This window comes from Podarcis liolepis (assembly GCF_965112155.1).
Source record: "Podarcis liolepis genome assembly, chromosome: 16".
Classification (NCBI taxonomy): domain Eukaryota; kingdom Metazoa; phylum Chordata; class Lepidosauria; order Squamata; family Lacertidae; genus Podarcis; species Podarcis liolepis.
This window is the reverse complement of record NC_139567.1, coordinates 38,253,139-38,281,125: the sequence shown is the minus strand read 5'-3', so window position 1 is coordinate 38,281,125 and position 27,987 is coordinate 38,253,139. Positions and strand designations below refer to the sequence as shown.

Below are 27,987 nucleotides of genomic sequence, written 5' to 3'. Positions count from 1 at the left end.
AAAAGGACAGAAAAACAGCCGGAGAAGCTTTGACTCATCTTGCTTATTATAGGCTCTTGCTGTCTGCCTGGTTTAGCCGTCTCTTAGTAACCCTGTGCACCACCAGAGAGAGAGAGAGAGAGAGAGAGAGAGAGAGAGCTGGGAAGGCGGAGCTTGGAGATCAGCTGTCAGCGGCTAGGCTCCGCCCCTCCCCACATTCCCCAGCGCACAGTAAGCGCAAAGACCAGAGCCCCATCCTCCCATTCATAAGCAAGGCTGAGCCAGCCTGCTTCTCAGCTGTTCTGGTGAGAGCAGACAGGAGGGATACCTTTCGGCTTGCGAAGCTTCTGCGGACCAGGTAAGCTGCCCCAAAGCATAAGCCCTTGGATGGTGGGCGGGTGGAGGAGAAGGAAGCTTGAAAGCGTTGCCTCTCCTAAAGGCGAGGGGAGAGGGCAGAGAAACAAAGGCAAAGAGGGAGAAAGCAACTCGTCTCGCCAACTCTAGGCAGGTTTGCAAGGTGCTTTTGGGGAACGCGGTGCAGAAGTGATGCACTTGGGAGGAAAACTGCCGGCCACCCACTGAGTCTGGGGGCTGCCGGTTCTGGGAGCGAATCGTGAAACGGGATCCAAAGAGAGATGACTTGTGGATTTGGGGCACGATGAGCTAGGCTTCTCAAGTGCAAGAGAGGTAGGTGCATGGGCGTTTATGCTCCAAGATCACACTTGTGGCTATTTACTCCCAAAGAACGTCTACACTGATGCTGAGTCGGGGCTGAGGAAGGGACACGCTGGACGTACTTTTCTATCCATTTAAACTGCTGGATATTCCACCCTCGGCAATCTGTTTCAAGAGCAGGCTATAGAAAGCTGCTTTGCACAGAGTCAGAGCACTGGTGCACCTAGCTCAGCATGTCAACACTGGCTGGCAGCAGCAGACCCCCCCCCCAGGGCAAGGGGTTTCTCCTAGCCCTACCTGAAGGTGCTGAGGATGGAAACTGAGACTTTCTGCATGCGACGCAGATGCTCTATCTCTGATGCTCTGTCGCTTCCCTAGAGAAGGTCTCACCCTCCACCCCAGCCTATTTGCCAAGAGGTTTCTTCGAGCGTATTTTGGTATGGTGCCTCTAAGTCTCCTACCTGGTGCTAGTGATATTGGAGAGTGTTGCGTTCGTTCTTGGTATTGTGTAGTTGTGGGGGGGGGGGGTGGAGCAAGCGAAGAATTGGCCAGATATATAGTTTCATCCTCTCTGGTGGAAAAGGAGGAGAAAACTAAAACAACAACAACAAATTGCCCTGTTCTTTTTTAAAAAACAGGCATCTTCCAGGCTTGCTTCCCCCCCTCTGCTCCTGCAAAAACCCCTCCGACGTTTTTGCAGAGGACAGCTGGTCAGAAAGATCTGCTGTTAATTATTGATTTAAACGGTTACAGATCCTTTTCATTATGCGCTGCTCATTCAGAACTTTCCAAAGGAGGGTTTTTGTTTTGTTTTCCCCAGGCCACATTGTGCTGGCCAGCTTTTTAATGTTGGGTAGAGATCCCATCACACAAAAACACTTCCCCCCCTTTTTTTAATACACAATGTATTATTTTGATGAAGGAGCTGTTTTAAACCAAAACAATGTGGTTCTCCTTCACAGTCACCCTCTGGAGGTGGAGATAAATATTCCTGTTTTACAGAAGGGGAAGGTGAGGCATAGAGCCACCCAATGAGGTTGGAGTCACACCCACTCTCTACATTTAAAGCACTTTATACCACTTTATCAGTCATGGCTCCCCCCCCCCCCACAAAAAATATCTTGGGAAATATAGTTTGTGATGGGTGCTGGGAACTGTAGATTTGTGGGGGATAAACTACAGTCCACAGGATTCTTTGAGGAGAGGAAGCCATGACTGTTGACATAAATGTGCTTAAATTGTATGGTTTGGATGTGACCTAGGTTTGAGGTGGGATTTGAATTCCCATCTCTCGGATTCAAATCGTAATAAACACAAAACGCTCTATAGTCTCATACTAGGAATGGGGAGCCTGTGGCCCTCCAGATATTGCTGAACTCCCATCAGACCCAGCCAACAGGGAGGAATAGGGGGAGTTCTTGGCCAACGTACAACCCAGAGAGTTTCTTTGTTCCAGGAGCTGTTGGTTTTTGATGCACTCCAGTCTCCAATCGTGTGTGTATATGGAGGTGGGAAGTGCAAATACTACACACCACAAATTTAAAGTATGTTGCTTCCCCCAAATAATCCTGGGAATTGCAGTTTACCCCTGCGGCACTACAGATCCCAGCGCCCTTAGCAAACTACAGTTCCCAGGATTCTTTGGGGAGAGATGTGTGCTTTAAATGTACGATGTATATGCCAGTCAGAGGTTCAAACAGCGGGTCAATATTGATGGCCTACAACGCCCACAATCCCTGACCATTGGCCATGCTGGGTTATTTGTGGGGCATAGGAATTCATTCATATATATTTTTCAAAATATAGTCCGGCCCCCTACAAGGTCTGAGGGACAGTGGACCAGCCCCCTGCTGAAAAAGTTTGCTGACCCCTGCAGTCTAGCCAACTGAGCTAAGTGGTGTTGTGTGGTGCCGGACTGTTAAGCAAATAATTGTGTAGCTCCTAAGCAGGGTTGATATACGTCCATAATTTCCTGGACCTAGACAATATTCAGTCCTTGTAAACAGCGTCTGGGAAATCGCTGAAATGTCTAGGAAAATCAGAAACTTTTTGGGGTGGGGTGGGGGTGGGAGATTTCCCAATAAAAGCTCAACAACTCTGGGCAAAAAACCCCAACTTTTGTGTCTGGATTTTCACTTTTTGAAATATGGCAACCCTACTCCTAAGCATCTACTTAGGTGTGGAAGGTTTGGTCCCCCAACTCAGCGGATATCTTTGTTTTATACCCAGAAGACCATGTTCCATGGTCAGAAGGGTGATGGGGGCCATAGACTGGCAGCTTCCAGGGGGAAAACCCAGATAATATGTACAAAGAGAAAAGCAAACATTAACAGCAAAACTATATCAATTCAACACATGTAGCTTTTGATAATAGAGTCAAAAGAAAAATAACGTACCAGGAGTGAATAAAATGGTTACCATTATAAAATTATAAACATGGTATAAAAACACAAATTACGTTGTACACTGGGGGAAATAGGAAATGAGAAAACATTCTTGCCTGTTTATAGATGCCACCAAATAAAATCATATTTCAGAGGGATTTGCCACCCGTGTGACATATATTTAATAAATAACCCCCAGACAGAGGTGAAATTGGAAAGATCAGTGTCACCCTCAGCCTCTTGAATATTGCATGTCAATTTCTCTGAGGTAGCAATGAACGTAACTTTTTTAAAAAGCAGGTATCTAGTCTTTCCAACCTTAAGCGATTCCTAATTGAGAGAGTTCCTAGCTAACCAGTGGCATACAAATGTTCAAAGTAAAACATATGCTTCTAGGAAACCATCACTCTAGCTATAAAATGTACATTGAATAGTTAAGGCTAAATTAGTGTTCTAAGCAGCTAGATCTCAGTATTTTAAAGACTGTGGTGCAGTGGTTTGGGATTTTGTTTGCTGCTGGTCTAAACCACTGAGCCTAGGGCTTGCTTATCGGAAGGTCGGCGGTTCGAATCCCCGCAACGGGGTGAGCTCCCGTTCCTCGGTCTCAGCTCCTGCCAACCTAGCAGTTTGAAAGCACGTCAAAGTGCAAGTAGATAAATAGGTACCACTCTGGTGGGAAGGTAAACGGCATTTCCGTGTGCTGCTCTGGTTTTGCCAGAAGCGGCTTAGTCATGCTGGCCACATGACCTGGAGAAACTGTCTGCGGACAAACACCGGCTCCCTCGGCCAGTAGAGCGAGATGAGCGCTGCAACCCCAGAGTCGTTTGTGACTGGACTTAATGGTCAGGGTTCCTTTACCTTTACGTTTAAAAATACATTCACTTTTCTCATTCTGTGGGATCAACAGAGCAACAGAAACTCTTTTCATTTCCTTGTGGCAGATGCCACAAGGAAATGAAATTAATTCCAGAATCAGCATATGTGCAGTTTGTCACAGCTTGCAGTAATCACTCTTCATTTTCATCTCCTGCTTCCTTTAAAGTTTTCATACAGGTATCAGGAATTGAAGAGAGTTTCCTTTGGTCTCTGTTTGTTAAGCAAACTGACCGTAATTGGCACCTCCTGAACTGGAACAAAATTATCCTTTGGGATTTCGCACTCCTTTGAAACTTGCAATACAATTCAATGGCTCAAAAAATGTACCAAAATGCATTTTTTTAAAAAATGACAGATTTTAGGGTAAAATACATTGGGAAGTGCATGCACTAAAATTTTACCCTAGCTCTCATCGTATTTGATTCTCATTTTACCAGAAAGCTGTCAGTGAACTCCCAGCAACCATCCTTTTAAAACAAAAGGTTCTTGTTAGGCTCCCAGATCTGCAGTTTCCCAACCCCTGCTCTTAAGGAACCCTGCCTAAGCTTCCTAGGAACTTCAGCCTTCCCAAAACAAATCTGCAGTAGTATGCCTCCCAACGTGTGGCTCAGTAGCTTCTCGAATGCCTCCCACTAACTCCTAAGAGGCAGATAAAACAGGCCACAACCTGAAATGTGATACACCCAAGAAAGAGAACAAGTTCCAAGTCTCTGCATTCATATAATTGTAGAATTGCAGAGCTGGAAGGGATCCCTGAGGGTCATCTAGTCCAACCCCATGCAATGCAGGAATCTCAACATGTGGTCTCCCATCCAATTTTAAACCTTACTGGATCCTGCTTAGCTTTGCAAATGTGCTAGCAGTTTTATTGCTGAGGCAGCAGTCTTCAGCTTGCACCAGCACCAGCTCCCATGAAAGATGGTCTAGGCCAGCCTTACCCCAACCTGGTATCCTGTTGGACTCCCATCAGCACCCCTGGCCAGCAAGGCCAGTGATGACTGAAGTTTTAGTCCAACAACACTGGGAAGGCTGTAGACACAATGGTCCAGGATGATGCCAATCTGTGTAACCAGCCCTGTCCAGGATATACCATGCATATCATACCGTATATAACAGGAGTGGGGAACCTCTGGCCCTCCAGGTGTTGCTGAACTACAACTCCCATCAACCCCCCCAAACAGCATGGCCAGTGCCCAGGGATTATGGGTGTTGCAGTTCAGCAACATCTGGAGGGCTACAGCTCCCCACCCCCCTTTAGATACCCTGATTATATAGCAAGTTTTACTTTTTATCAGAAACTCAGTCCAGGCCTTTGCTTTAGATGGAGAAAGAAAGCTGATTCTATTGCCTTGTCCCAGCCTTTATCAATAATCCTTACATCGACTGCAACTCCCACGAGTGGCATTTGGACATTGCTTTGGCATGTACTTCCAAGCTGAATATATATATATTTCCCTTGGCGGCAAATCTGTGCATACTCATGGTGTCTGGTTCTTATCACAACACCCAGGGCAACCAAGCACATAAACAGAGCCTAAAGCACACCCCATTAACACCTCCAAAAACAAGAGCAAGTCAAAGGCACTACGTTTAAATTGCAAATTCATGGATAATCAGCCTTGTCCTGCCTAGCACTTGCTGAAGAAAATTGCTACAAATCTGCAGCTCGCTCTACCTTGGGATCTGCATCATAAATAAAACCATCTTCATTTGCAGTAAGAGTTCCTTTAAAAATGGGTTGCCTGCAAACAAGCAGTGATGGGTTTGAGGGTATACAGGGGTGCATTTTTTATTTTGCTTCTTTTTAAGGTGAGGAGCCTGTCACCCTCCAGATATTGTTGACTACAATTCCCATCATCCATGGCCATGCAGGCGAATGCTGACGACAACTGGAGTCCCAACAACTGTGGAGCCACAATCTTCCCATTCCTGCCCAAAAGGGAGAGACCACACAACCGGTGTGAGGGAACTTGTGGCCCTCCAAATGTTACTGGACTCCAAATCCCATCAGCCCCAGCCAGCATATTCAGAACTCAGGGATGATGGGAGTTATAGTACACCAACATCTGGAAAGCCACCGGTTCCTTGCCTCTGCCAGCGCCCTAACATAAAATTGTATATACATACACAAAATTGGCCATATTCTCGGCAAAGTCTCCTGGGCAGCTCAGTTTACCCACTCCCTTCAAACCCTTGTCTTCTTTGCTTCAACAGTCAAGGAGAAAGGAGGCTTAATGGCTTAAAATCCTTTAGTATGTCTGGCCTCCTTTACTTAAGGAACTGCTTTATTTCCTCTTCAAGGCCAGCCTTTTAACTTTGGGGAATGTCTAAGGGAAATGGGGCCCCCCCTCTAATATGTAATTAGAGAGATGGCCATGATTAATAAGTGTGTTTTGAAGAAGATGGATTTTGCATTTGTGCTGGGGCTGGTAGTTTAAATGAGGAAACTGAGAGGGAGAAGCTGGCCTTGAGGTTGACAGGAAGCTGAGCCCTTCTGACCTGGAGGCCTCACTCCAAGCTCAGAGACACATGGATGATTGTTAGCAAAACATCCAGGAAGCAAGCCTTCGCAGTAGACATGTCAAAGGCTCAGGCCTACTTGGAACTAACTCTCTCGTGTGAAACCTCTCCATTTGTGAAGATCTCATTAAGATGGCCACCAATTTAGACAGCTTCTTAAAAGATTGGACAGTTCCCTGGAAGGTAAAACCATCAATGGCTATTAGGGATGTACAAACGTGTCAATTTGGTTTCTCTCACGTTCTCCATGTCTGCAAATCAGTTTGTAGGGAGGGGTTTAAGTCCTCGTGAAAATGCATCAGCATTTCAGCGACTTTTTCTCCTAATATACCCATTTTTGCAATTGTAACGCATTTTTAAATGTTATTTTCACCAATACTTGGGGGTTCCCAATCTGTGGTCCCTGACCGTCATTCAAGCGGTCCGTGGCATATCCGCAATATGCGTTTATATTGATTTTCAATTGTCTTCTTCGTGCTTCTTTTATTTCTTAGGTTGTAATTTATTGTATTATGATTTGAGTTCTATGGAATGAGAAGTCTAAAAGAATAGAGTAAAATACAAAATAAAATAAGCAAAAAAAAAATACACTGGCAAATGATACAGCACCTAGCACCAGCGAATGGCAATTGCTACAACAGGTAGAAAAATCATTAAGTGGTTCATAAGACCATCTTGGCCTTTGACAACTGTAATCAGTTTTAACTGTTGTGAATTCTAAAGTGTTGTAAACCATCCTGGGACCTGCTGTTGAAGGGCAGGTAATAAATTTAATCATCATCATCATCAACAACAACAATTTTCAAGTGGCCCATGGGTGAAAAAGTTTGGGAACTGCCACAATTATAATGGCCATGTCTACGTACGCTTCACTCCATTATGTGCAATTCTGTACACGTTACTTGGCTGTTGAACGGCCCTGCAAAATTCAGAGAAGAGCAAATTTCAAAGGACAATTGTGTTTCAATTCACATTTCTTCCAGAAAGTGTGGATTTGTTCAGTTTGCTTTTAAATGCAAACTGAATCAAATTTGTCCCCCATCTCAGCTGATAGGGAAGACGGTGAGGAAAGGATTGAGATCCCTGCATTGCAGAGGGTTGGACTAGATGACCCGCAGGGTCCCTTCCAACTCTACAATTCTATGATCCTATGACTACTGTACTTGGGTAATGCTTGTGGGCTTTCCAAAAGTAGCATCTGGTTGTCTGCTGTGAGAACAAGACGCTGGACAAGGCGAGCCTTATATAATAACAGGCGGGCCTTATATAATAACAGGCAACAGCCCTTATAATATAATGCCAGCCACTTGCAATTATTATTTTTCAGTGCAAAAAAAAAGAAAAGAAAAGGCACTAGAAGCTTCAGAAATCCTCCAAGTCCACACGTGGTAGAAACATTGGTCTCCTACCCCCCCCCCAAAAAAAATGCCAATCCCCTTACTCTTTTCTCATTAAAGGGCTTGAGCTTTGTTGGTAAATGTGGTTCCTTTTTTTTAAAAAAAAGCAACAATTTTTTTAAGGCTGAGAGCTTCTATTCAGTGGGGAAATTGGAACTCATTTGCTGTTAGTTCTGCTGAGTGACTGTCCAGATGAGTTTATGAAGCCTGCAGAGAATTATCTACAGAGCGGCAGAAGCGCACTGGCCGACCACGAGAGGGGAGAACCTTGGCTGCATTTCCCCGCTCCCCCGCGACCGTACTGTGATTTGCAGCCATGTATAAAACACTCTATAAAAATAATTGGCTGGTGATGGCCTTCCTCCTCTGGCCTTGCTAACAGAAAGGGCATCATTTATTCTGGCACTGGCTGGCCCAGCGTACCGGGGATCAAAACACTAGACTGGGTCCAGACTCATGGACTCAGAAATGGCTTGAGTCCATTGATTTCAGTGGATCTGCCCCGAGTCTAAATTTAGGTGGAAACTGCCCATAATCTTTGATTAAAATGGCATTTAAAAATAAACAAACAGACAGCATATATAAGCACATTCCTGCCCCCCCCCAAGCCCAATAATATTGGGAATTGTGGTTTGCTAAGAGTGCTAGGACTTGTAGATCTGTGAGGAGTGAGCTACAGGTCCAAGGATTTGGGGCAGTGGACTTTAAATGCACACAGGCCTTTTCTGAGCATTTTAATCATTTTTTGTTAACCTAACAGGGGTTTAAATGCTGAGAACTTAGACCAGCCATCCCCAAACTCGGCCCTCCAGCTGTTTTGGGACTACAACTCCCATCATCCCTAGCTAACAGAACCAGTGGTCAGGGGTGATGGGAATTGTAGTCCCAAAACAGCTGGAGGGCAGAGTTTGGGGATGCCTGACTTAGACACAAGTAAAAAGGTGAAATACTGAGACACCAAGATAATAACTGAGCCGGTCTGCCCCCACCCCCATATTTCTTCCTCTCTGGCTCCCTCAACTCAATGAAGTAGCCAGCCACATAATCTATGTTGATATAGAGAGATTGATGATATATGTTGATATAGTGATTGTTGCAAGGGCACGTTTAATGAGTACTGCTGCTTTGAGGTTTAATCTCTGAAGAAATTAAAATGAGTGACGTTCACAGGGATTTAAAAACAACAACAAAAACCCAAAAGAGAGTGGTGCCCTGCCAGGCAGCAGGTGAAGTCCTGGCGTATCTTTTTGGACACAGCATGGCAATCAAAGACACAGCTGCCCTCGTTCTAGCTGGGCCTCTGAGTTCAAGAGCAGGCTTCAGTATCGCTTGCCCCAGGCTCCGGCACCAGATCCAAGAGGATGCTTTGTCCCTGCCTGGGCCCCCGTAGGACACTGAAAACCCATAATCTTAGAAAAGATGGGCGTTTGCAGTGACAAAGCAAGGAAGATAAGGCAAGTCCTGCTTCTCCCTTAGCTCTGAAAAAAAGAACAGAGGATCCCAATCAGAATTGTCTGAGCAGAAGAAAAGGGCTGACCAACCGAGTGGGGAGTAGGGCTAGGCAACATATCGTCCAAAACAGGTTTGAAGTCCATATGGTGCGGGGTATAAATAATATGGACGGGGTATAAATAATGAATATTTATTTATTTATTTATTTATTTATTTATTTATTTATTTATGGCGGTGGTGGTATAGGTTTCATAATTTTTGACCTGGCACTGTATTGCGAATCATGATGTGTGTGCTATGCAAAAAATCACAATGTGGGGGAAACCATGAAGCCAGCCAATGCCTCTACATAGCTCCATCCTTATTTCAGACATGTATCAGTGTATCGCGATGTTTAGCTGGTGATATATTGCAATGTTGAAAACCAGATATTGCCCAGCCCTCGTTGGGAATGGAGTGTCATGGAAGATGAGCCTATATCAAGTGGCTACTAAGGTTACCAGATTTTTTTCAATGAATCTGGGGACACTTTTCAATTTCAATAGGAATTATAGGATTTTGTCAGGGACTGATTCGTAAATCTGGGGACTGTCCACGGGAAATGGGGACGTCTGGTAACCTTACTAACTAACATTGATGGCTATGTTCTCCTTCCACTGCAGTATGCTGGGGATCGCAAGTGGGGAAAGAGGGGCGTTGCACTCTGATCCTGTTGGCAGGCTTCCCATAGGGGCATCTTGCTTGCCCTCTGTGAGAACAGGCTGCTGGACTAGACGGGCTGTGGGACTGAACTAGCACAGCTCCCCTTATGAGCCTATCAACCTGGGCCTAGCCCAGTGCTCTAACCACTATGCCACACTGCCCAGAACCACCCCAGCTTGCAATGTGCAATCATAGAGTATCACATGCTAGAGCGACCTCTCAGTTGACGCAGGGAGGCATGCAATGTACACCCTGGAAACGCTGCCCCCCCCCAAAAAAAGCCCTCTGCTTAGTGCTGAGGTTCCTCTTTGCCAGGCAGGCTGGTGTAAAAACACTGCCATAAAAAAAAAAAAAATTTAAGGGGTAATAGGGAGATGTCTTGCACAGTCATTAGGGAGGACAAAAAGAGATGGAATGAAACAAGCAGTATCAGATCTTGTCACTTAAATTGGTATTTAGCAGCAGGAGGGTAATGATGTCAGAGGGGGGTTTGCTTTATGCTTCTAACCGTTTTTACTCTAGAGGCTTATTACTACAGTCTTTGAATGTATCGGCCTGCCTTGTGCAGAATTGGACCCATCAATCCAGACTGGCCCAGTACACAGAATGCTGTGCCTGCGACAGATCTCAAAGGCTTCCAGACAGACGCTGGGCCCTGGGCCTCAGTTCATATCTATCAATCTATCATCTATCATATCCGCCATGCCTTGGGGATGAACTAGAGCCATCCATTCAAGTTACTGTTGGTCAGATGGGGAACCTCTGGCCAGATTAGGCTTGTGGGACTGTTTTCCCCAAACCACATCCCTCTGTCCCACATCTGATGCCATATAGATGATGTCAACACAAATGGTTGGTGCTTACAGAAAGCCTGATTGGCTGTTGTGGTTATATCAAGTGATTGACAGGTGGGCAGCCCAGCCCACTTGTCAAAATGGCCCACAGGTGGTAGGAGAAATTGCTCAGGATCCAGTTTGGAATCCGTTTTAGATTCTGGTTTACCGAGCAGAGATACAACTTGGTCTAGTCCTTAGAGAACATCCAGGGAGGTGGCAACTTTATGTCTGTCACACCACTTCAGACCTAATTGTGGAGGTCCATGCAACTGAATATTCCACCAAACAAAATCAAGATTCTCTGCCTGTGGAAAACTAGTATGTCAGGGTAAAGGCCTTCCCCTTGGCAAGCTAGTTGTCTATGTGCAGGGAGATTACACACACACACACACACACACACACACACACACACACAAAATATCCCAGGGAGCATTCTGTCATGAAATACTGCCTCCTGTCTGCAGCCTGCTATATCACAGCCTGCCTACCTCATTGGAAGCTTGTAAGAACAAGACCTGACTTTAATTTTTTTAAAAAACCTACAACTGTAGCTACAAACATCCAACATGCAATGCAAGGTTTGCCCAACCTCGTGTCAAGAAGAGCTTCAATACCTAAATAGGGGAACTGTGTGTTTTTCAATTGAAATATCTGTATATTCTTCAAAGAAAGACAATGTGGTTTACACTTGATAAATTTACCATACACAACTTTTTAGAAGTCATGAGTCAAAGGGAAAAACAGGAAGCCCAAATAAAATGAAGCTAATCTTTATCCATCATCCTCTCTCTTAATCTAAGTAATCAGGAGCAGACCTTGGTAATACAGAGCCCTGAGCGAGGACAAAATTTGGGACAATTTTTCTTATTTTCACAATCATTCCTTTTGGTACAGTTGCTTTTTATGGATCTTCTCAGTAGGTACCTGTATAAATATAAGTTTTATTATTATTTCGTGCCCCCTTGACTCACAGTCCTGAGTGGGAGAACCACCTGCAGTGCCCTAAATCCAGCACTGAATTAATCTCACCCAACAGCCTTTCACGTTTAGGGTGATTGGCTGAGTTAAATGCTGATGTCACAAAGGCAGCTTTTCAGATGCTTGAAGCAATTTGAAGTTATGTTCAGTTCAGTAAGCAGTGACTGAATATGCTAGCAGCCGTTCGGTGGGACAAGACATATAGAAAACTTCATGGTGGAACCTGGCTTCCATGAAAGGACGAAAAAGGTAGTGACGTCATCCTATTTTGCGTTTTTGATAAAACACACAAAGAGAACATTGGGAAATCCAGTCAACCATAGATTTCCCTTTAACGTGGGGCCTTGCAAAGACAATTTTACATTGGGGTGCTAGGAAAGGGGAACCAGAAAATGTAACGACAGGGAGGAAAGAAAAGCCTAGAAGTGAAATGTTCTGGAGAGAAACTGTTTTTTTAAAAAAATAATATTCCTGAGGACTAGAAACGTGGTTGTTTTAAAAACAAAACTATAATGGAGAGCTGTGATGCTTCCCACTGTTTTACAGTGGTACCTCGGGTTACATACGCTTCAGGTTACAGACTCCGCTAACCCAGAAATAGTGCTTCAGGTTAAGAACTTTGCTTCAGGTTGAGAACAGAAATCGTGCTCCGGCGGCGCAGCGGCAGCGGGAAGCCCCATTAGCTAAAGTGGTGCTTCAGGTTAAGAACAGTTTCAGGTTAAGTACAGACCTCCGGAACGAATTAAGTACTTAACCCGAGGTACCACTGTAGTGATGGCGAATCCAGAGGCCCTCCAGATATTGATAGACTATCCCTAACCCCAGTTTGCCCCAGATCTGCAGAACATTTGGTCAGGGATGATAGGAGCTGTACCCTAAGAACTTCAGCTTCCTCATCCATCCACCATTCCGAGCTTGCATAGCATCGAACCAACTGAAGCTGTTTTTCAGAAACGACACCCAGTTCCTTATTCTCTCCCCACACCAAACCCCACACACTTCTTTCCTTTGAAAACTGGCCAACACAGTCTCTTATTATTAGGATTTAAAAACATGCTCTTGCTTTTAAACTTTGAGCTTAGTGAAGAGTTAATGAGATGTTGCATTTTCCATGGGCTTTAGATCATTTTAGAGTTTTGTGTAGTTGGGCTTTTACGGTTGGGTGTATTTTCAAAGACATCACAGGCCGCTTGAAGCAGTTCTTTGCCTCAAGCGGCATATTTAACAAACAGCTAAGCACATAAGCCCACTCACTCTCGAATACACCTTCTGGGGTGGGATTTTTGCACTGCAATTAAATGTAAGTGCATAAGATGATCATGCTGGAGCCCACCTAGTCTGTTCTTATAATGGCCTCTCAGATTATTCGATAATTTAAGTAAGCCATGATTATTACCCTCAGTCCTCCTCCTGGTTGACCTTTGTTGTAAGAATTATTCCTATTTTTTGGTATATTACAATTGCATCTTGCCTGTCCTCCACGGAACTCAAGAACACATCGTGCTGCCCTCACAACAACCCTGTGAGGTAGATCAGGCTTGCGAGGTGGTCCCTAGGGCAAGGTCACCCGATGAGCTTCTTGACAGAGAGGGGATTTCGACCTGCATATCCCTGAACCTAGTTTGACACTCTCAACCACAATTCCAGGGGTGGGGAATCTGTGGTCCTCCAGATGGTGTTGGACTCCAACTCCCATCAGCCTTAATCAGCATGGCCAGTGGTCAGGGATGATGGGAGTTGTAGTAAAAAAAACAACAACCTGGAGGGTCGCTGGTCCCTTGCATTCTTCAACACACCAAGCTCCTATGACTGAGATCATGAACTTGAGGCACTTGGAACACTGAAATCAGAATTGTACGTATGCTTTAGACTCAGAACATGGGAGCACAGGAAACTGCCTTCTACAGAGTCATACCATTGGTCCATCTAGCTCAGGACTGTCTACACCAGTGATGGCCAAATTTGGCCCTCCAGATGTTTTGGGACTACAACTCCCATCATCCCTAGCTAACAGGACCAGTGGTCAGGGATGATGGGAGTTGTAGTCCCAAAACAGCTGGAGGGTCGAGTTTGGCCACAACTGGTCTACACTGACTGGCAGCAGCTTTCTAGGGTTCCAGGCAGGGTCCTCTCCCAGCCCTGCCTGGAGATGTTGTGGATTTAAAATCAAACCTTCAGCATGCGAGACAGATGCTCTACTACTGTGTTATACAGCCCTCACTCCCACTCCAAATCTCCAAGTGTGTTTCCTTATGTAGCCAAATTAGCACCATTCAGGCCTAAGAGGGAAACTCCAAGCTTTGCAGAAGTGTAAAAATATTTAGGGTAAAATAAACCCAAGGGAGAGAAAATGCAAAAACAACTCAGTGCGAGAATTGAGGATGTTCCCTGGGCACAGAATGAACCGGCTGACTGTTTTGCAGGGGAGGAAATTGGATGTGGGAGGAGGGAAGAAATGGAGTAGCTCAGGAAAGGGCACAATTAACTGGCTGGCATCCTGAACAGAAGCACTCCGCACTGCAACATTTGGTTGCAGATCCCACTGGTCACGAGTCACTGCCAATATTTGCCTTTAGCTTGGGCGTGAGTCAGGTTCTTAAGTCTTCCCACTTTGAAGCCAGCGCATATTTATTAATGACAAATTTGTGGCTTGGCTCTAAGCACCAGCAAAAAGCCACTCAAAAAAGGAAGAAAGAACAAACTTCAAAAGGGCAGGGAAATATCAAGGAAGCTCTTAACAAAGCTGACTCCCAGCTGGAAAAGCTGAGCTGTGAATAAACACACACAAGCCTTGAATTTGACTTTAAAAATAAAGCGCTTAGCACGGTGCTCTGGCTTTGCCTCCTCTCACCTTGGCGGTAAGCGTGTCACTCAGGCCAACTTGATCTGAGGCCAAAGCGACCTGACCTGCTTAGCCAGGGCTTGCAACAATGCAGGGGGTTCATTTTGTGACCAAGACAATTCACAGTTTGTGCCCCTTTTCGTTCAGATCCTGTGCTCAGCAATCACAACTCTGCAGCAACCTTGTATTATCCATTGTAATGATCAGGCTGTTCCTCAATGTTTTTACTCTGCTCTTTCAGCAAATAAGGTGCTAGGCTTTTAAAATAGGCAGTGAGTAAATGCAGTATAATGCAGAACGATGATGACCAGCACAAACATTGGCCTGAAATAGCCAGGCGCTTCTTATGTTTTTAAGACAGAGAAAACAATTGATGTACACATGCATGGAAGAGTTTTCTCTCACTCAATAGTTGGCTCAGATGAACACAGCTCTCCCCACTGTCCTTCGCAGCAGTCTTACCCTGCCAGACTAGAGAGAGCTGTTTCTTTCCACCCTCCTGCACTTTTGGAAGCAAGCAAACCTTGAAAAAAAATGCTTGGATGGTGCAAAGCTGTGGTGTGAATTAATTAGCCAAGTGTTTCCAGTTAGGTTTTATTCCTTTTTTTGCTTTTTCAGCATCACAGCTGCAAACGCCAACCATTTCCACCCCGACTCCCTGATCCTCGCCCTCCATTCACACCCAATACAGGGGGGGGGGGGGAGGAGAACAAATCTAATAAAGCAAAGTATAGAAAATACGGTACAGAAAACGCCAAGCCTCCCACACTAAAGCCACAGCTTGGTTTATTTTTATTCCGCCAGCACTGTCTCGTGAGATTCCAAAGAACTATCAATGTGAGGGAAAATATGTTTCGAGGTGTCCTGTTGGCATTATTAATTACATTTTATCCTGCCCTTCCTATAGGGAGCTCCGGATTATGTACGTAGTTCTCCCCCCCCCCCTTCTCTCTCTCGTTCTTTCCACACAACAACCTGACAAGGTAGGGAATGGCCAAGAGACGCAGCACAGCTTTATGGCGCCGTGGGGATTTGAACCCAAGTCACTAATAACTGCACCTTGCTAGTTTTTTCAGCGGCCACAGTGGCATCTGCAAAAGCATGATGGAACTGTTTTTGCAAGCATCGCTGCTTGACAGTGCTCGCAAACCTCGCTTTCAGCCGAGCTGCATCATCACACCTGGCGTAGGGCAGGTAAACACGGCAGGGCCGAAACAGCTTCGTCCAAAGCCTAATTTGGCCCGCAGGCCAGAGGTTTCACACTGCGGTTTGATATCTTGGAGGACGGCTGCCAAAACGAGGGCCCAGTGAGATCAAAGTTTCAGCATCAGGGCAGCCAAAGATGCTCACGTTGCACTAACGAAGCTGGCTCGTTAAGAGAGGTAGTGAAGAATGGGGTCTTGCCCCTGAATGACTCTATTGAAAGGCCTCTGGAGCTAGAGAAACCTCCCTTTAAACGCTCCCCTGCCAACTCTTTTGTTGCGTTCGAATTAAAATTCCACACCGTCAGGCAAACACAACCACACACCATAGTGGATTTATCAGTGTTTGCTGCGATGAGGGTGGGTTTTTTTGTTTATTTTTGGCCTAGCGAGGCGCTTTGTGCCTGAGGCGATTATTAAACCAAGCGTGTTAAAATGACAACCTCAGAGGAACACAATGCCTTGCTGCTTATTTATTTGGCAGCTTTTACACACACAATTAATTTAACCTTGCAAATAGCCTTCTCCCTTTTGTCGGCTGAGGGTCCAGGCAGTCCACCTGACACGGTTTGACATCTGCTGTGGGACCCCCGTCCCCAAAAATGACCGGCTGGATCTAGCAGCTGCCATTTATAAATTTCCCACAATGCCTTGGAGTCTACAACTGCCATGTTAAATGGAGGCTGGGGTTGGGGGGGTTGACTTTGCCAAAGCTCCCACCCCAATCACATCTTGATCTTCTCCCCCCAAAATGGTACATGAGGGGTACCCTAGAGTTACCCCACCCCCCAAAGTAAATGCTTCCTTACCTCATAATGGAAGTCCAGGCAGAAGAGGCAAAAGGCAGTGATGTTATTTTCAGTACAGCAACCAAGCAGCCAAACTGAGGGTGCCTTAAGGACATTAAAATTGGTATTTGGGGCCAGAGGTTGTAGCTCTTTCCACCCCAAGCAAGGAACTATGGGAGTTGTAGTCCAGTGAACAACAGGCAGGCCAATAAAACTACACTTCCCAAGGGTCTTTGCAAGCAGGCTTGTCTGTTAACCCTCATTTATAGGGCCTGGGTTTTTTTGCATACATTATAGGGTTGCTATATTTCAGAAAGCAAAAACCAGGACACCCCAAAATTGAGCCAAATGTCTCTGGCTTGCAAATGTAGCCATGGGTCTGAAATGGTTGGCAACCTCTACCCTAAATCAGCATTATTTTATTTAACTGTTTATTCTGCTGTTCTTCCAAGGTGCTCAGAGGCAGCACACATAGTTTCCCCCCCCCCCCACATTTAACTGGGCTCCTTTGGGCAGGAACAGCTGGGCAGAAACCAAAGAAATAAAACAATAAAACTTGTATTCGCCACGTTTAACCTTTTGGAGCTCCTAGCTTTCCGGCATGTACGGACATGTTTTTGTAAAGCTGTTGTTCCTTGGCGTTTTTGCAGGTGAAGTAACAACGCAAGCAGAGCTCCGCCACCTTGCCAAGACAGGAATTTTAATCTGGGGTTTGCGCACCTGGAATGGAAGCCTGAGGACCTCCTAGGACCCTGCTGATGACCTCCCGAAGGCACTACACTTTGCCACGAACTCTAATGACTCCTCGCCTGTATTCCGAAGGGGCGCTGGGCGGCATTGCCCAAATCACCCCCTTCCTGTACATCAGTAAGGGAAGCGTGGCCTCCAACAGGCAGCTCCTCCTGGCCCGCGGGATCACATGCATCGTCAACGCCACCATCGAGCTCCCCAATTTCAACTTCCCCGAGTTTGAGTACGTCAAAGTGCCTGTAGCTGACATGCCAAACGCCCCCATCTCCTTGTACTTTGACAGCGTGGCCGACAAGATCCAGAGCGTGGCACGGAAGCACGGCGTGACCCTGGTCCACTGCGCGGCTGGCGTGAGCCGCTCGGCCACTCTCTGCATCGCCTACCTTATGAAATACCAGAATGTCACCTTGTTGGAAGCCTACAACTGGGTGAAGTCCAGGCGCCCGGTCATCCACCCCAATGTGGGCTTCTGGAGGCAGCTCATAGACTACGAGCGGGAGCTGTACGGGAGGAACACCGTTAAAATGGTACAGACTCCGTACGGCATCATGCCAGATGTTTACATGAGGGAGAGAAGAACCTTCGTGCCTTACTGGGGGATCTGAAGGGAGTCGGCAAGGAGCAGAAAGAACGAGGTCTTTCAAACCGGTCGCGGTGGAGAGAGTTAACCGTCTCTCCTCGAGGTCCACTTCTTTGGTTCCTTCGTTGAGACAGCATTTTTATTTCCAGAGCACTAAACCAGCAACCCCCATAATCTGGGGGGGCCTTAATCCTAACGTCCCGTGGAGTGAATGTTGCAGCTACTTTGGTGAAGATGTACAGCATCCACAAAACGAAACCGCAAGCCCAGTTCGACAATATACATAAATGAAGCCAAGCACACGAAAAACGGCGGAAGACGTGACTCAAATATTGTCTGTGAATGCGGTAGCTTCTTCTTTTTCTTCTCCTGTATCCCTTCCTTGTTACACCAGCTTGTTGGCCAAAAAAAAAAAAGCCTCATCAGGAGAAGAGTGGACCTTTCCTTTTTCCAGAGGAAAGATTACTCTAGAATGTTGGGTTAAAAAACAAAACAAAAAACAAAAAATACATGGTCAACATCCGAACCCAGAGAAAAACTATGCCCTTGAAATTTTATTTTAAAAGTTTTTGAAAGATTTATCCAGAAAGGTTTTCCATCCCTTTTGGGGAAACTTACAACTAATGTTTGGGGGGGGGGAGAATATTAACCAGACAATCCGCCACAAATAAAATAATTTGGACAACTAAGGTGTTCTATTTCTTTTTCTCCTTTACCTGCTCAACATCAGGGTTTTTTGGTCTGGATCCTTAAAATTAATCTGGAACATCCAGATTAATCCTCCTTGGCACAGTATTTGAAAAGAATTAAGCAATACCATAAAATGCCCCAGCAATATATAAGCGTGACTCTCAGCATCCTTTTTATTGTGCATTCATGATTATTTGTGATCAGGACGGTATCACTGCAGTTAAACGCGATCACCCTCTCAATCCCGTTTGTGCCTGCAAAAGTTTCGAGGCAGATATACAGCTTTTGTTTCAAACTGGTACATGCCCCTATCGCTTCTTGCTGAAATCCTGCAGCTTTCCAAAGCACAAGTATCCCGTGAGATGGGGGGTGGTTCCACTTTTATTGTGGCCTGCCTCTTCCAGTGCCAGTACTGCAGTCACATAGGGGAAGCGTCACAGGAAGAGCTTGCCTGAGGCCCAGGGAGCAGGGGCTTGTTCTTAGCACGACAGGGGAAGTCTTGCCAAGACGCCCCAACCAGCGTAGTCCTCCAAGGCCCAGGGCAAGTGGTTGTCCCCCACCCCACCCCACTGCACAGGTCTGAGGACAACTTAGAAGGCAGAATCGTGAGTGGATAGTCTAGTATAAATCCACCACAAATGCACGTTGTTAACAGGTTGCAGAAGGCACCCACACACGGGTCACATTGGAAATGGACAGAGCTTCGGGAGCTTCATCACGGTCACAGTTTACTATGCCAGATAGTCAAGCTAACAAGGAGAAGTCAGATCTGCCAGAAGCAAAGTCGCTAAGAGGCCCGCACTTCGGCTCGCCTCCTGCAGATCAGCCTGCTTGCTGCTGTCAACACTTGCGCAGTACCAGCTGCTAAGCTCAAAAGCCACCCTCTGAACCTTTTCATCCCCATGCTGGCAGAGCTGTTTCTAAATGTACTTTCGAATCAGCATCAAGCCTGGCTGCCTAAATAGTGCTTGAGAGCTGATGAAAACTGGGGAAAAAGCACCTCTGTTTCCAGCCAGCATTTAAAGTAGGGTTCTACTAGTGTTGCCAGAGCTGCAGATCAGGGTCTCCAGCTTTGCCTCGCCCCTTCCAAGTGGCACACACAAGGCTTGAGACTCCAAATGGGCAAAATTTAATTAAGAAATATGAAGAAGACTGTGCATGAGGCTTGCAAGCTCAAGCCCGGCAGCAACTGGCTGCAAATTGTTAGCACAGACACTGCCCTTCTCTGCTCCCCTCTCCCAATTAACCTCCGTCTCCAGGGCCCACCTCCGTGCCATCACTAGGGATTGCCACTAGGTTTCAGGTTGGGGCCCTGAAATCTCAGGGTTTGGGATGCTCCTGGCCTAGCAGCAGCCCCTTGGCCCTGCACCGGGCACACTTAGCAGCGCAAGGGCCAGATTCTCTCCTGGACAACTTACTGGGGGGCCACGTGTCAACAGAGGGAGATAACAGAGGCAAGTGGGCGGTGCCATGGATGTGAATGTTTGTACAGGAGGCTATTTTCTACACACACACACACACACTCCACCTTCCCTCTAGACAAGCAAGAAGCATTATCTGACAATGCCAAGGTTGCAGGTTCGATTCCTGCAAGGGACAGCTGCATTCTTGCATTGAGTTAGATGATCCTTAGGGTCCCTCCCAACTCTGATTCTATGACACTTCCCAGCCAGGGAAAAACACTCGAGGGTTCAAAACAGGGCTGTTGATGGATGTGGCAAGGGAAGGATGTGTGTCCTGGGGTGTATCACCAGGGCCACATTTGGCCCTCGGGCTATGGCTTCAAGTGAGGAGTATATCACCGCAGCAATACTCAGCCTTTGAGGCAGATACCTGGTATGATTAGACTTCACGTTACAACCACACCATGCATTTAAAGCCCTCTTTTACTGCTTCAAGTCACAGCTTCCCCCAGAGAATCCTGGGGACTGTAGTTTGTGGAGGGTGCTGGTAATCCTAGCTCTGTGACAAGCTAGTTTCCAGGATTCTTCAGGGTGGGGGAGTCACATCTTTTAAAATGATACCAGAATGCTTTCAATGTATGGCATGGTTGTGACCTTAAGAGTGAAATTCTGCACTGGAACCAGACCACCTGCTTTTGATCTGTACACTTCAGTGGTTTCTCTCTCCTATCATCATCATCAAGCAAGATTCTAGTCTTCATGTGTGCTAAGATTCATACAATTCAGAGTTTCCCCCTTCTTCTTCTTCTTCCTTCTCCTCCTTATGCTGGTGGACTACATCAGCCTTGATCAGTGGAGTCACCTGGCTGAGGCTTATGGGAGTTGTAGTCCAGCAATCTGGGACCCCAGAGTCAACAAAGTCTACCTACTCCAGTATCTCATTTCCAGCGAGATTCTTTTAGGGAGTTCATGAAAACAGTGTCCCTCCTCTGTTACTTGACCCATCACCAGGTATTCTGGAGGTACACTGCCTCTGCAGCTGGAGTCTCCACTTTCCTCATCACGGCTGGTAGATCTATCCTCCATCAATTCGTCCACAGTCTTTTCTCCTTTAACATCTTGTGGGAATATCAGTGAAGGGCTGTAACTCAGTGGCAGACAGACCGTGTGCCTGACATGTCCAGGTACAGCTGGGAAAGTACCATATGGAAACCTGCTGCCAGTCTGCAATTAGCCCTCTCTTTCAGAACCATGAGGACTAGAATCTTATATTCATTTAGGGCTGCCATTCAGTGGTAGGGCACCTGCACTGCGGGCAAGTAGGTCCTAGGTTCAATCCTTGGCATCTCCAGGTAGGGCTGGGGAAATAAACCCACCTGAATGCTGCAGCCAGCGTCAACAATACTGAGCTGGATGGAACCAGTGGCATCAGTACAGAAGAGCTTCTTCCCTCTGGTGTGTCCTGAACCTGCTACTACCGGCAGTCCATTTGGTTAAGTGCTTGTGAGCTCTAACAGGATGAAAAACGTAAGCTGAGCATCAGTGAAGGTTCGTTTTTATTTTTATTAAGCTTCAAATAACCTTTTTTTTTTTGGAAGTAAAAGGAAATAAAAAGAAAACAAGAGCGCTTTATTGAAGATCAGGAAATTTCACAGGGATCAATAAAATGAGTTTGTACACCACTGCGAGAGCAAACAGACACTGGGAATTAAAAACAGGACCACTCTCACTCTCTCTCAAAAGGTTATTTTTATAAAATCGGCAACAGCACACACCGCAAAGTAAAACAAGACCTTAGATCACAGTCAAGTAAACCACAAAACCACTTTGGAGGCAGCCAAGACGTTAAAAGATCTCTCTCTCCTCCTGAAGCAGCCCTTTTAAAGCTGGATCGCCTCTCCTTTTGGGTACCATCCAAAGAGCTGAATAATACCAATTTTTTTAAAAAATACCGGGCGGGGGGGGGGAATCATATACTGTACATCTATATAAGTTAGTGTAGCAATACAACAGCAGCTTTATTTTATCTTAATTTCAGAAAGAGGTATCATTTTGCTATGCCACTCCAATCACTGATATGCAATTAATCAGACTGCATCCGCGGAATGGGGTTTTGATTCATTTTTATTCCCTTTATTAGTTGTGGCCTGGTTTGCCGTGGCAGAGCAGTTCTCCACACCTCCTCCTCCGAAACGTGAAACGAAAGCAGAATTGCCGGGTTTTCCAGAGCCTTTAGTAAATACGGCCCCAATCCAAGGCAGATTATCGACCGAATAAAAAGGATTTGCCTTTCGCCGCAACTAATGCTGACACATAGATTTCAATGGGGACTAAGTGTGACTCACTTCCCCCTGAGTAGGGGCCCTATATTGGCTCCTGCGCTGTACTTTCTACAGGGTGGGCAACTCAGCTGTATCAGATCCTTCCCCCATGTGACTGCCCAGGTACGACACTGAATGGGTGGGGAGCTTTTTGAAGGTTGCACGTCTCAACAGAGGGAGAGAAATCAGGATATCGGAAGCTCCCAGTGGTGGATGCTGTGGGGGGGGGGAGGAGACCCCCCATTTTGCCTGACATGATCCAAAAGACCACGCTGGGCTCCTGCTGTCAGTGGAATGCCATTGCCTTATTTGCCTGCCTTGGACTGCAGGGCTGGTAATCTGTGTTGGGCAGGATAAAGCCATCTTGTTGAAGCACAAATATGGCTTCTGAGTTGCTTGATTTACCTGTGGTTCTCTTGGCTTTACAATTCCCACCAACCAGGATGCCCAAAGTTCAGGGATGATGGGGAGCTGCAGTCCAATGACATATGGAGGACCTCAACTTACCCCATCCCTAACGTGGATGGACCTGACCATATGTTTGGGCTCTGCTGCCCAACCTCACTCTCCACCCCTGGCCCCACTTTTCAACATCAAACGCATCAACGGACATTTCTAAACCGTATGTTGATAGCGTGTTTCTACCACTTTAAGAGGCACGGCTTCCCCCAAGGAATCATGGGATCTGTAGTTTTCACACCGCAGAGCTACAATTCCCAGCATCCTCAGCAAACTAGAAGTTGCAGGACTCTTTGAAGGAAGCCACGTGCTCTGAACATGTGGCTGTGACTTTAGAGCCATTTTTCAAGGGACTGAGCTTCTGGAACACAGTCAAGGAAGGAACAGGCAGACACACAAGGGCTGTGATACATTTTGAAATAGGTTTAAGGAAAAGGAAAACCTGCGGCTAAGATGCATGAAAAAAGACAGAACACAGTTCACAAGCAGAGACCCCACCCTACAAAAAACAAAAGCCCCCCCCCATCTGTATATTTAGAAATGAACAAAAGGACGCACAACCGTTAGCATTTTGCTTCACCCAAGAAAGAAAATGTGTGGGTTTTGTTTTGTTTTTTTAAAGAGAAATGAAGTCAAAAGGCTAGAAAGATGGAAAGACCAGCTCATGAAAACCTTCCTCCTAGCTGCCAACCCGCACTCAAAGAACGGCTGCAAGGCAGAGAGAAGCAGAACCTTATACAATGAAGCCTCGGAAAAACACCGTAACCTTGGATACAGTTTCCAAGGACACCGGGGCCCTTGGCTAACAGGATCACAGCGCAGGGGATGGTTGAACACAATGCCAGTCTTCCGAATGAGTTGGATACGCTATAGCAGAAGAAGCCCACTCCAGGCTCCTCCATCTTCAACACAACCAGCCTTCATCAGTGAAAAACAAACATTGCTCACGTCGCAGAAACACAAAGAAAGGTGTTTCGTTTGTGTATTGTTATTTTCTCCCCCTTTCCGCGAATGTTCCTTTGGTGGACTATACAAGGCACTGTGACTAACAGAAGCCAGGAGATTATTTTCCCTTCCCAGGTCCGTCATGAGCCTTAAACACAGGCACAGTTCAATAAGCTCTGCCGTAATTAGACCTGAAGAGCTGCCTTTGCTTCCCACTGACTGATCTCTCTCTCTCTCTCAATCCTCGGCCCATCTGAATACAGGCTAAAGAGCAATCTGGAGGAAAAAAATAGCATGTAAAAATTGACATCCTCCTTGGATGAGGGGCACACAGTGCTGAATACTCAGGTTTGCGGTTGACGCTCTCCAACAACTTGTGGGATGAGGTTCCATTGCTTAGTCTCACTGGAACTGCTAATAAAAAACCCCCAACTCCTCCGTTATGTGCAGATCAGTCTGATTCAGCAACATGCGTGAGATCATTCCCATGGTTCAAATTTAGGCACGTCAGGCTTGCTGATGCGCCTGAGCCATAGAAGACCTGCAGTGGGGTCTTAGTAGCTGAATGCCAGGGGGGAAGTTCAGAGGACGCCGCTTCTCCCAGGGAAGCACTATGCGGAGAGTGTGCACTTTTCTCTATGGAAAGATGCAGGATGAAAGATAAAGCGGATCACTCTTTTTGCCACATTGTCATTGGTGCTCAAGATATTAAGTTTCCCACTGCACCACTGATGCGAGAGCCAAGTTTAGTGTCTTCCGACAACACCCCCAAGTTTGATCTCATTAGCACTTATGACTCCCAAACACTAACATTTTTGGGTGTGATTAAAGGCACCAAAAGATAATTTCCTTATGAGCCGCTATTTACTGAACCCACTGGAGTCCTGACTACGGTTTGGCCAACTACGCAAGACTGGATTGAAAAGGTGCATCCACCCAAAACGAGGCAGCTCATTGTTCCATGGAAGCGAAACACCCAAGGGAATATATAAGCATCTGACGAGCTGTTTCCTTCCTGCAGCTCCTGCTCTCTGCCCTACGGTGCTTTTCAGATTTCTAAAGCCAGGAGAAATTTGATGGCCAGGCTACTTCCCTCCTCGCTGAAGCATCAGGATGGGAAAAAGCTGGAATGTGCTGGAAATTCTTTGCAACTGTTAAAGGAGACCTAAACTGTGCCTCCAGTTGTCAGGCTGTGCTTTCGGTGGATCTGGTCCTCAGCTAGAGAGGAAACTCACCAGAATGCGATATGTATAAACAAGCTGGCCACAAGCTGGGAGAGATCAAAAGCTCACAGCGGGCATACGCAGCAACCAGCTCCCAACTGCGCCTTTGGTTGCCCCACACCTGACATCCACATGATGCATCAGGTGTGGGGAAGGTGGGGTTTCTGGGGAAGGGGAAACTGGGACCCCTAATTCAGCCTGTGGGCTGAAGGTCCCCCACCCTGCAGTCCTAAGCGCTGCCAATGGTGGAATGGGGGAATAACTTCAACAGTGGTGGATCATGAAGCACAGCACACTGGAAGATGGGGCATCACTAGGCCAGTCCCCACCAACCTCCAACCAAGGGAACGGCATCAGGTTGCCAATCCAAGTGAAGGGAGAGATCAAAAGCTCACAGCAGGCAAGTCTCTAAAAAAAAGGGAGGCATGAGCATTGATTGTTTAATGCAGGCATAAACTCTGGCCCTCCAGATGTTTGGGACTACAACTCCCATCATCCCTGGCCACTGGTCCTGTAAGCTAGGGATGATGGGAGTTGTAGTCCCAAAACATCTGGAGGGCCGAGTTTGCCTATACCTGGTTTAATGCTATAATCAGGCTGCTTGCTTCGTTTAAGCCTAATTAAACAGCTCCCCGCCCGCCTTCGGTTTCAGCGAGGTGGTTTGCAGTCTGGAGGTACTGAAGAAAGGGAACGGGGAAAGAAAGAAAAGCCCATTTTGCTCCACTGCGTTCTCTGCACCATTGCCCTCTCGAAGCCACAAAACGATACGACCCATTTGCTCAAAAGAGGAAAGAGGCCTCCTCCCCCAGCCACCCTCAAATTGTCATCGTACCACAAAGAGGGTGCGTTTGAGAAACGGCTATTTAATCGATATAAGCTGGTTATACCCTTTGGAGGCTCTCACTCTCTCTGCAAACTTAATGGAGGCGCAAACAGTGGTAATGCCCTTTAGAAGAAGCAAAAAGAACCCCCCCCCCATATTTTCACACTTTGAGAGCCCTCCACCATTCCGCATGTCTATTTTTATTCCACACTGCCAAATTTGACAGCTGATTCATTCTAGGGAGAGGTCTTAAGGTTGTAAAGATCAGCTGCTTTCAAAGTGCCGGGGGGGGGGGGGCTTCTTTAAGGGCAGACTCACAGATTTAAAGCGAAGCCAACACACGTTTAAAATGCACGACTCCACACCCCAATGAACCCTGGGAACTGTAGCTTCCCCCTCGCAGCGCTACAGTGCTCAGCGCCCTTCACAAACCACAGTCTACTGGGGGAAGTCATGTGCTTCAAGTGTGCGCCAGATTTGCTTGAAATCTACGGCGTGGATCTGCCCAATTGTTTCCTGTCTGTGCCCCAAAACTCAGTAATGGTAGTTTTGTCTGAGAAAACCTGCAAGCAATTCTGAGCTGACGTGCTTAAAGCCAAGAGTGCCTTGTCAGTGGGGTGGGAAGAAGGGGACCCCTGGCACTTAAACCTGGTTTTGGAAGCTCACCAGGTACCTAGGAGGTGAGAAGTGAGAAACTATTCAAGACCTTGCTCAAAAAACAAGAACCACTCAACAAGGATCCCGAGCCAGCCCTGTCTCCTTCTGACTTTGTCATCCTAGGGGCTCTAAGCCACTTGAAACAGAGGTTATCACTTGCAGGGGGCTGGAGAGATCCCTCCACATTCATTAAGCAGACAAGAAATTTGCCAGCACTTGAAGGGCAGACTGTGCTGGTCAAATGCTACTCGAGAAGCACAGTTTGTGCCTCAGTGCAATCCACGCCTCCACCCTACCCCCAAATCAGTGGATATTTCCAAATGCTTGAGAAGTCCATCACAAGGAATTTGCAGATTTAAAAAACATAGTGGCTTTCACCCTTTTGGAAGAGAACAGCTAGTCTAAAAACAAATGGTTTATATATACACACTTGAACCCAGTCTTCCCCCAAGCTGGAGACGTCTGGGTGCAGCAGACTACAGCTCCCAGCCCGCAGCCAGCATGGCCATGGATCTGTAGCCCAGAACGTCTGGAGCACTCCAGCCTAGGGATGACTGCCCTAAGCGCTAGCTCAGAACAGTTTCCACATCTACTGACAGCCCTCCCCACCCCACCCCCACTGCCCCTCCAGTGTATTCTTCCCCTATCGAGACCAAGCCGAAGCTGAAGGAACAAAGTCCGCTTAAAGTAGGTCAGGCAAAATGAGGCCCGGGGGTTTGGGCTCAACGCAGTTGATCCAGAAGTTGGCGCAGCTGGCGTGATACTGGTGCCCTCCGTAAGCAAGTTTGAAATTGTCCGTTTCTGAGTTAAAGGCCTGCGGGGAAGAAGGGGGAAACAAACAAACAGCAGAGTTAGGAACCGCCGTGATGCTCCCATGTGCTGAAACACTGTGCCACGGAGAGAGGCCTGGATGCCAGCGACGCACAGGCACACATTGACAGCCAACAAACACATTCAGTCTCTTTGTGGAGCTTCCTAACAGCTCGCAAGCCACTGATGTCAAACCATGGCCACAGCTCTGGGATAAACCAGCAACAGAGGGTCCTCAATCTCCACTTTGTGCGATCGGAAAGAGCATTTAAAGGCAGCTCTTTTAAAGAAGTGGGAAGAGAAAGAGGCTGGTTGAAGGCAGAATCTATTTTGTTCGTTTATGGCACAGTGCTCCTTCCATCTCAGGCAAGGCAGGAGGCTATAAGACAAGGAGCGAGAGGAACCTTAGGCCTGTGGCCCTCTAATCCTCTTTACCTGGCCTTCAGGACCCTCTCGAGGCCACGCCCCTCACTGGCCTTGCTTCACACTCAGACCACTTGCTTTCCTGGCTGCAAATATGTCCTTGATTGTGCCTCTCGCTTGCCTGGATGCAGAGATGGCATGTAGACCCTGGGCTGCTGTACAAAGGTAGAATTTGGACTGAAAAGCACTGCCTGCCCTTCCTAGAAAGAGAAGGGACCTTTTGGATGGCTGCATCCCAGCAGGGGAATGTTCCCCTTGCCCCAAAATTCATG

The 27,987-nt window shown here is 46.7% G+C and overlaps 2 protein-coding genes and 1 long non-coding RNA gene across 11 annotated transcripts in view; 1 reads left to right on the top strand and 2 right to left on the bottom strand.

The window, feature by feature from the left end:
* LOC310695549 overlaps positions 1-17,274 on the bottom strand; it is a 46,889-nt gene extending 29,615 nt beyond the window's left edge. Inside the window, exon 1 of the long non-coding RNA XR_014520152.1 lies at positions 16,653-17,274. This is a non-coding gene — a long non-coding RNA (uncharacterized lncRNA). The remainder of the gene's footprint in view (positions 1-16,652) is intronic.
* Positions 182-21,993, top strand: DUSP14 (dual specificity phosphatase 14). Of its 3 annotated transcripts, none has more exons than XM_083480156.1 (2): positions 182-337; positions 17,282-21,993. In XM_083480156.1, the coding sequence occupies exon 2, from the start codon at positions 17,390-17,392 to the stop codon at positions 17,984-17,986; it is 597 nt and encodes a 198-aa protein (XP_083336282.1). In that variant the 5' UTR covers positions 182-337; positions 17,282-17,389; the 3' UTR covers positions 17,987-21,993. The 3 variants fall into 3 exon arrangements, with proteins under 3 accessions (XP_083336282.1, XP_083336283.1, XP_083336284.1); XM_083480157.1 differs by lacking the exon at positions 182-337 and adding an exon at positions 11,901-12,048; XM_083480158.1 differs by lacking the exon at positions 182-337 and adding an exon at positions 16,400-16,597.
* SYNRG (synergin gamma) overlaps positions 21,663-27,987 on the bottom strand; it is a 56,949-nt gene continuing 50,624 nt past the window's right edge. For 6 of the 7 annotated variants that reach the window (XM_083479743.1, XM_083479744.1, XM_083479746.1 and 3 more), the window contains one exon: positions 21,663-27,296. In XM_083479743.1, coding sequence (XP_083335869.1) covers positions 27,165-27,296 — 132 coding nt within the window. In that variant the 3' untranslated portion in view covers positions 21,663-27,164. The remainder of the gene's footprint in view (positions 27,297-27,987) is intronic. The other variant, XM_083479745.1, reaches the window with a different exon arrangement.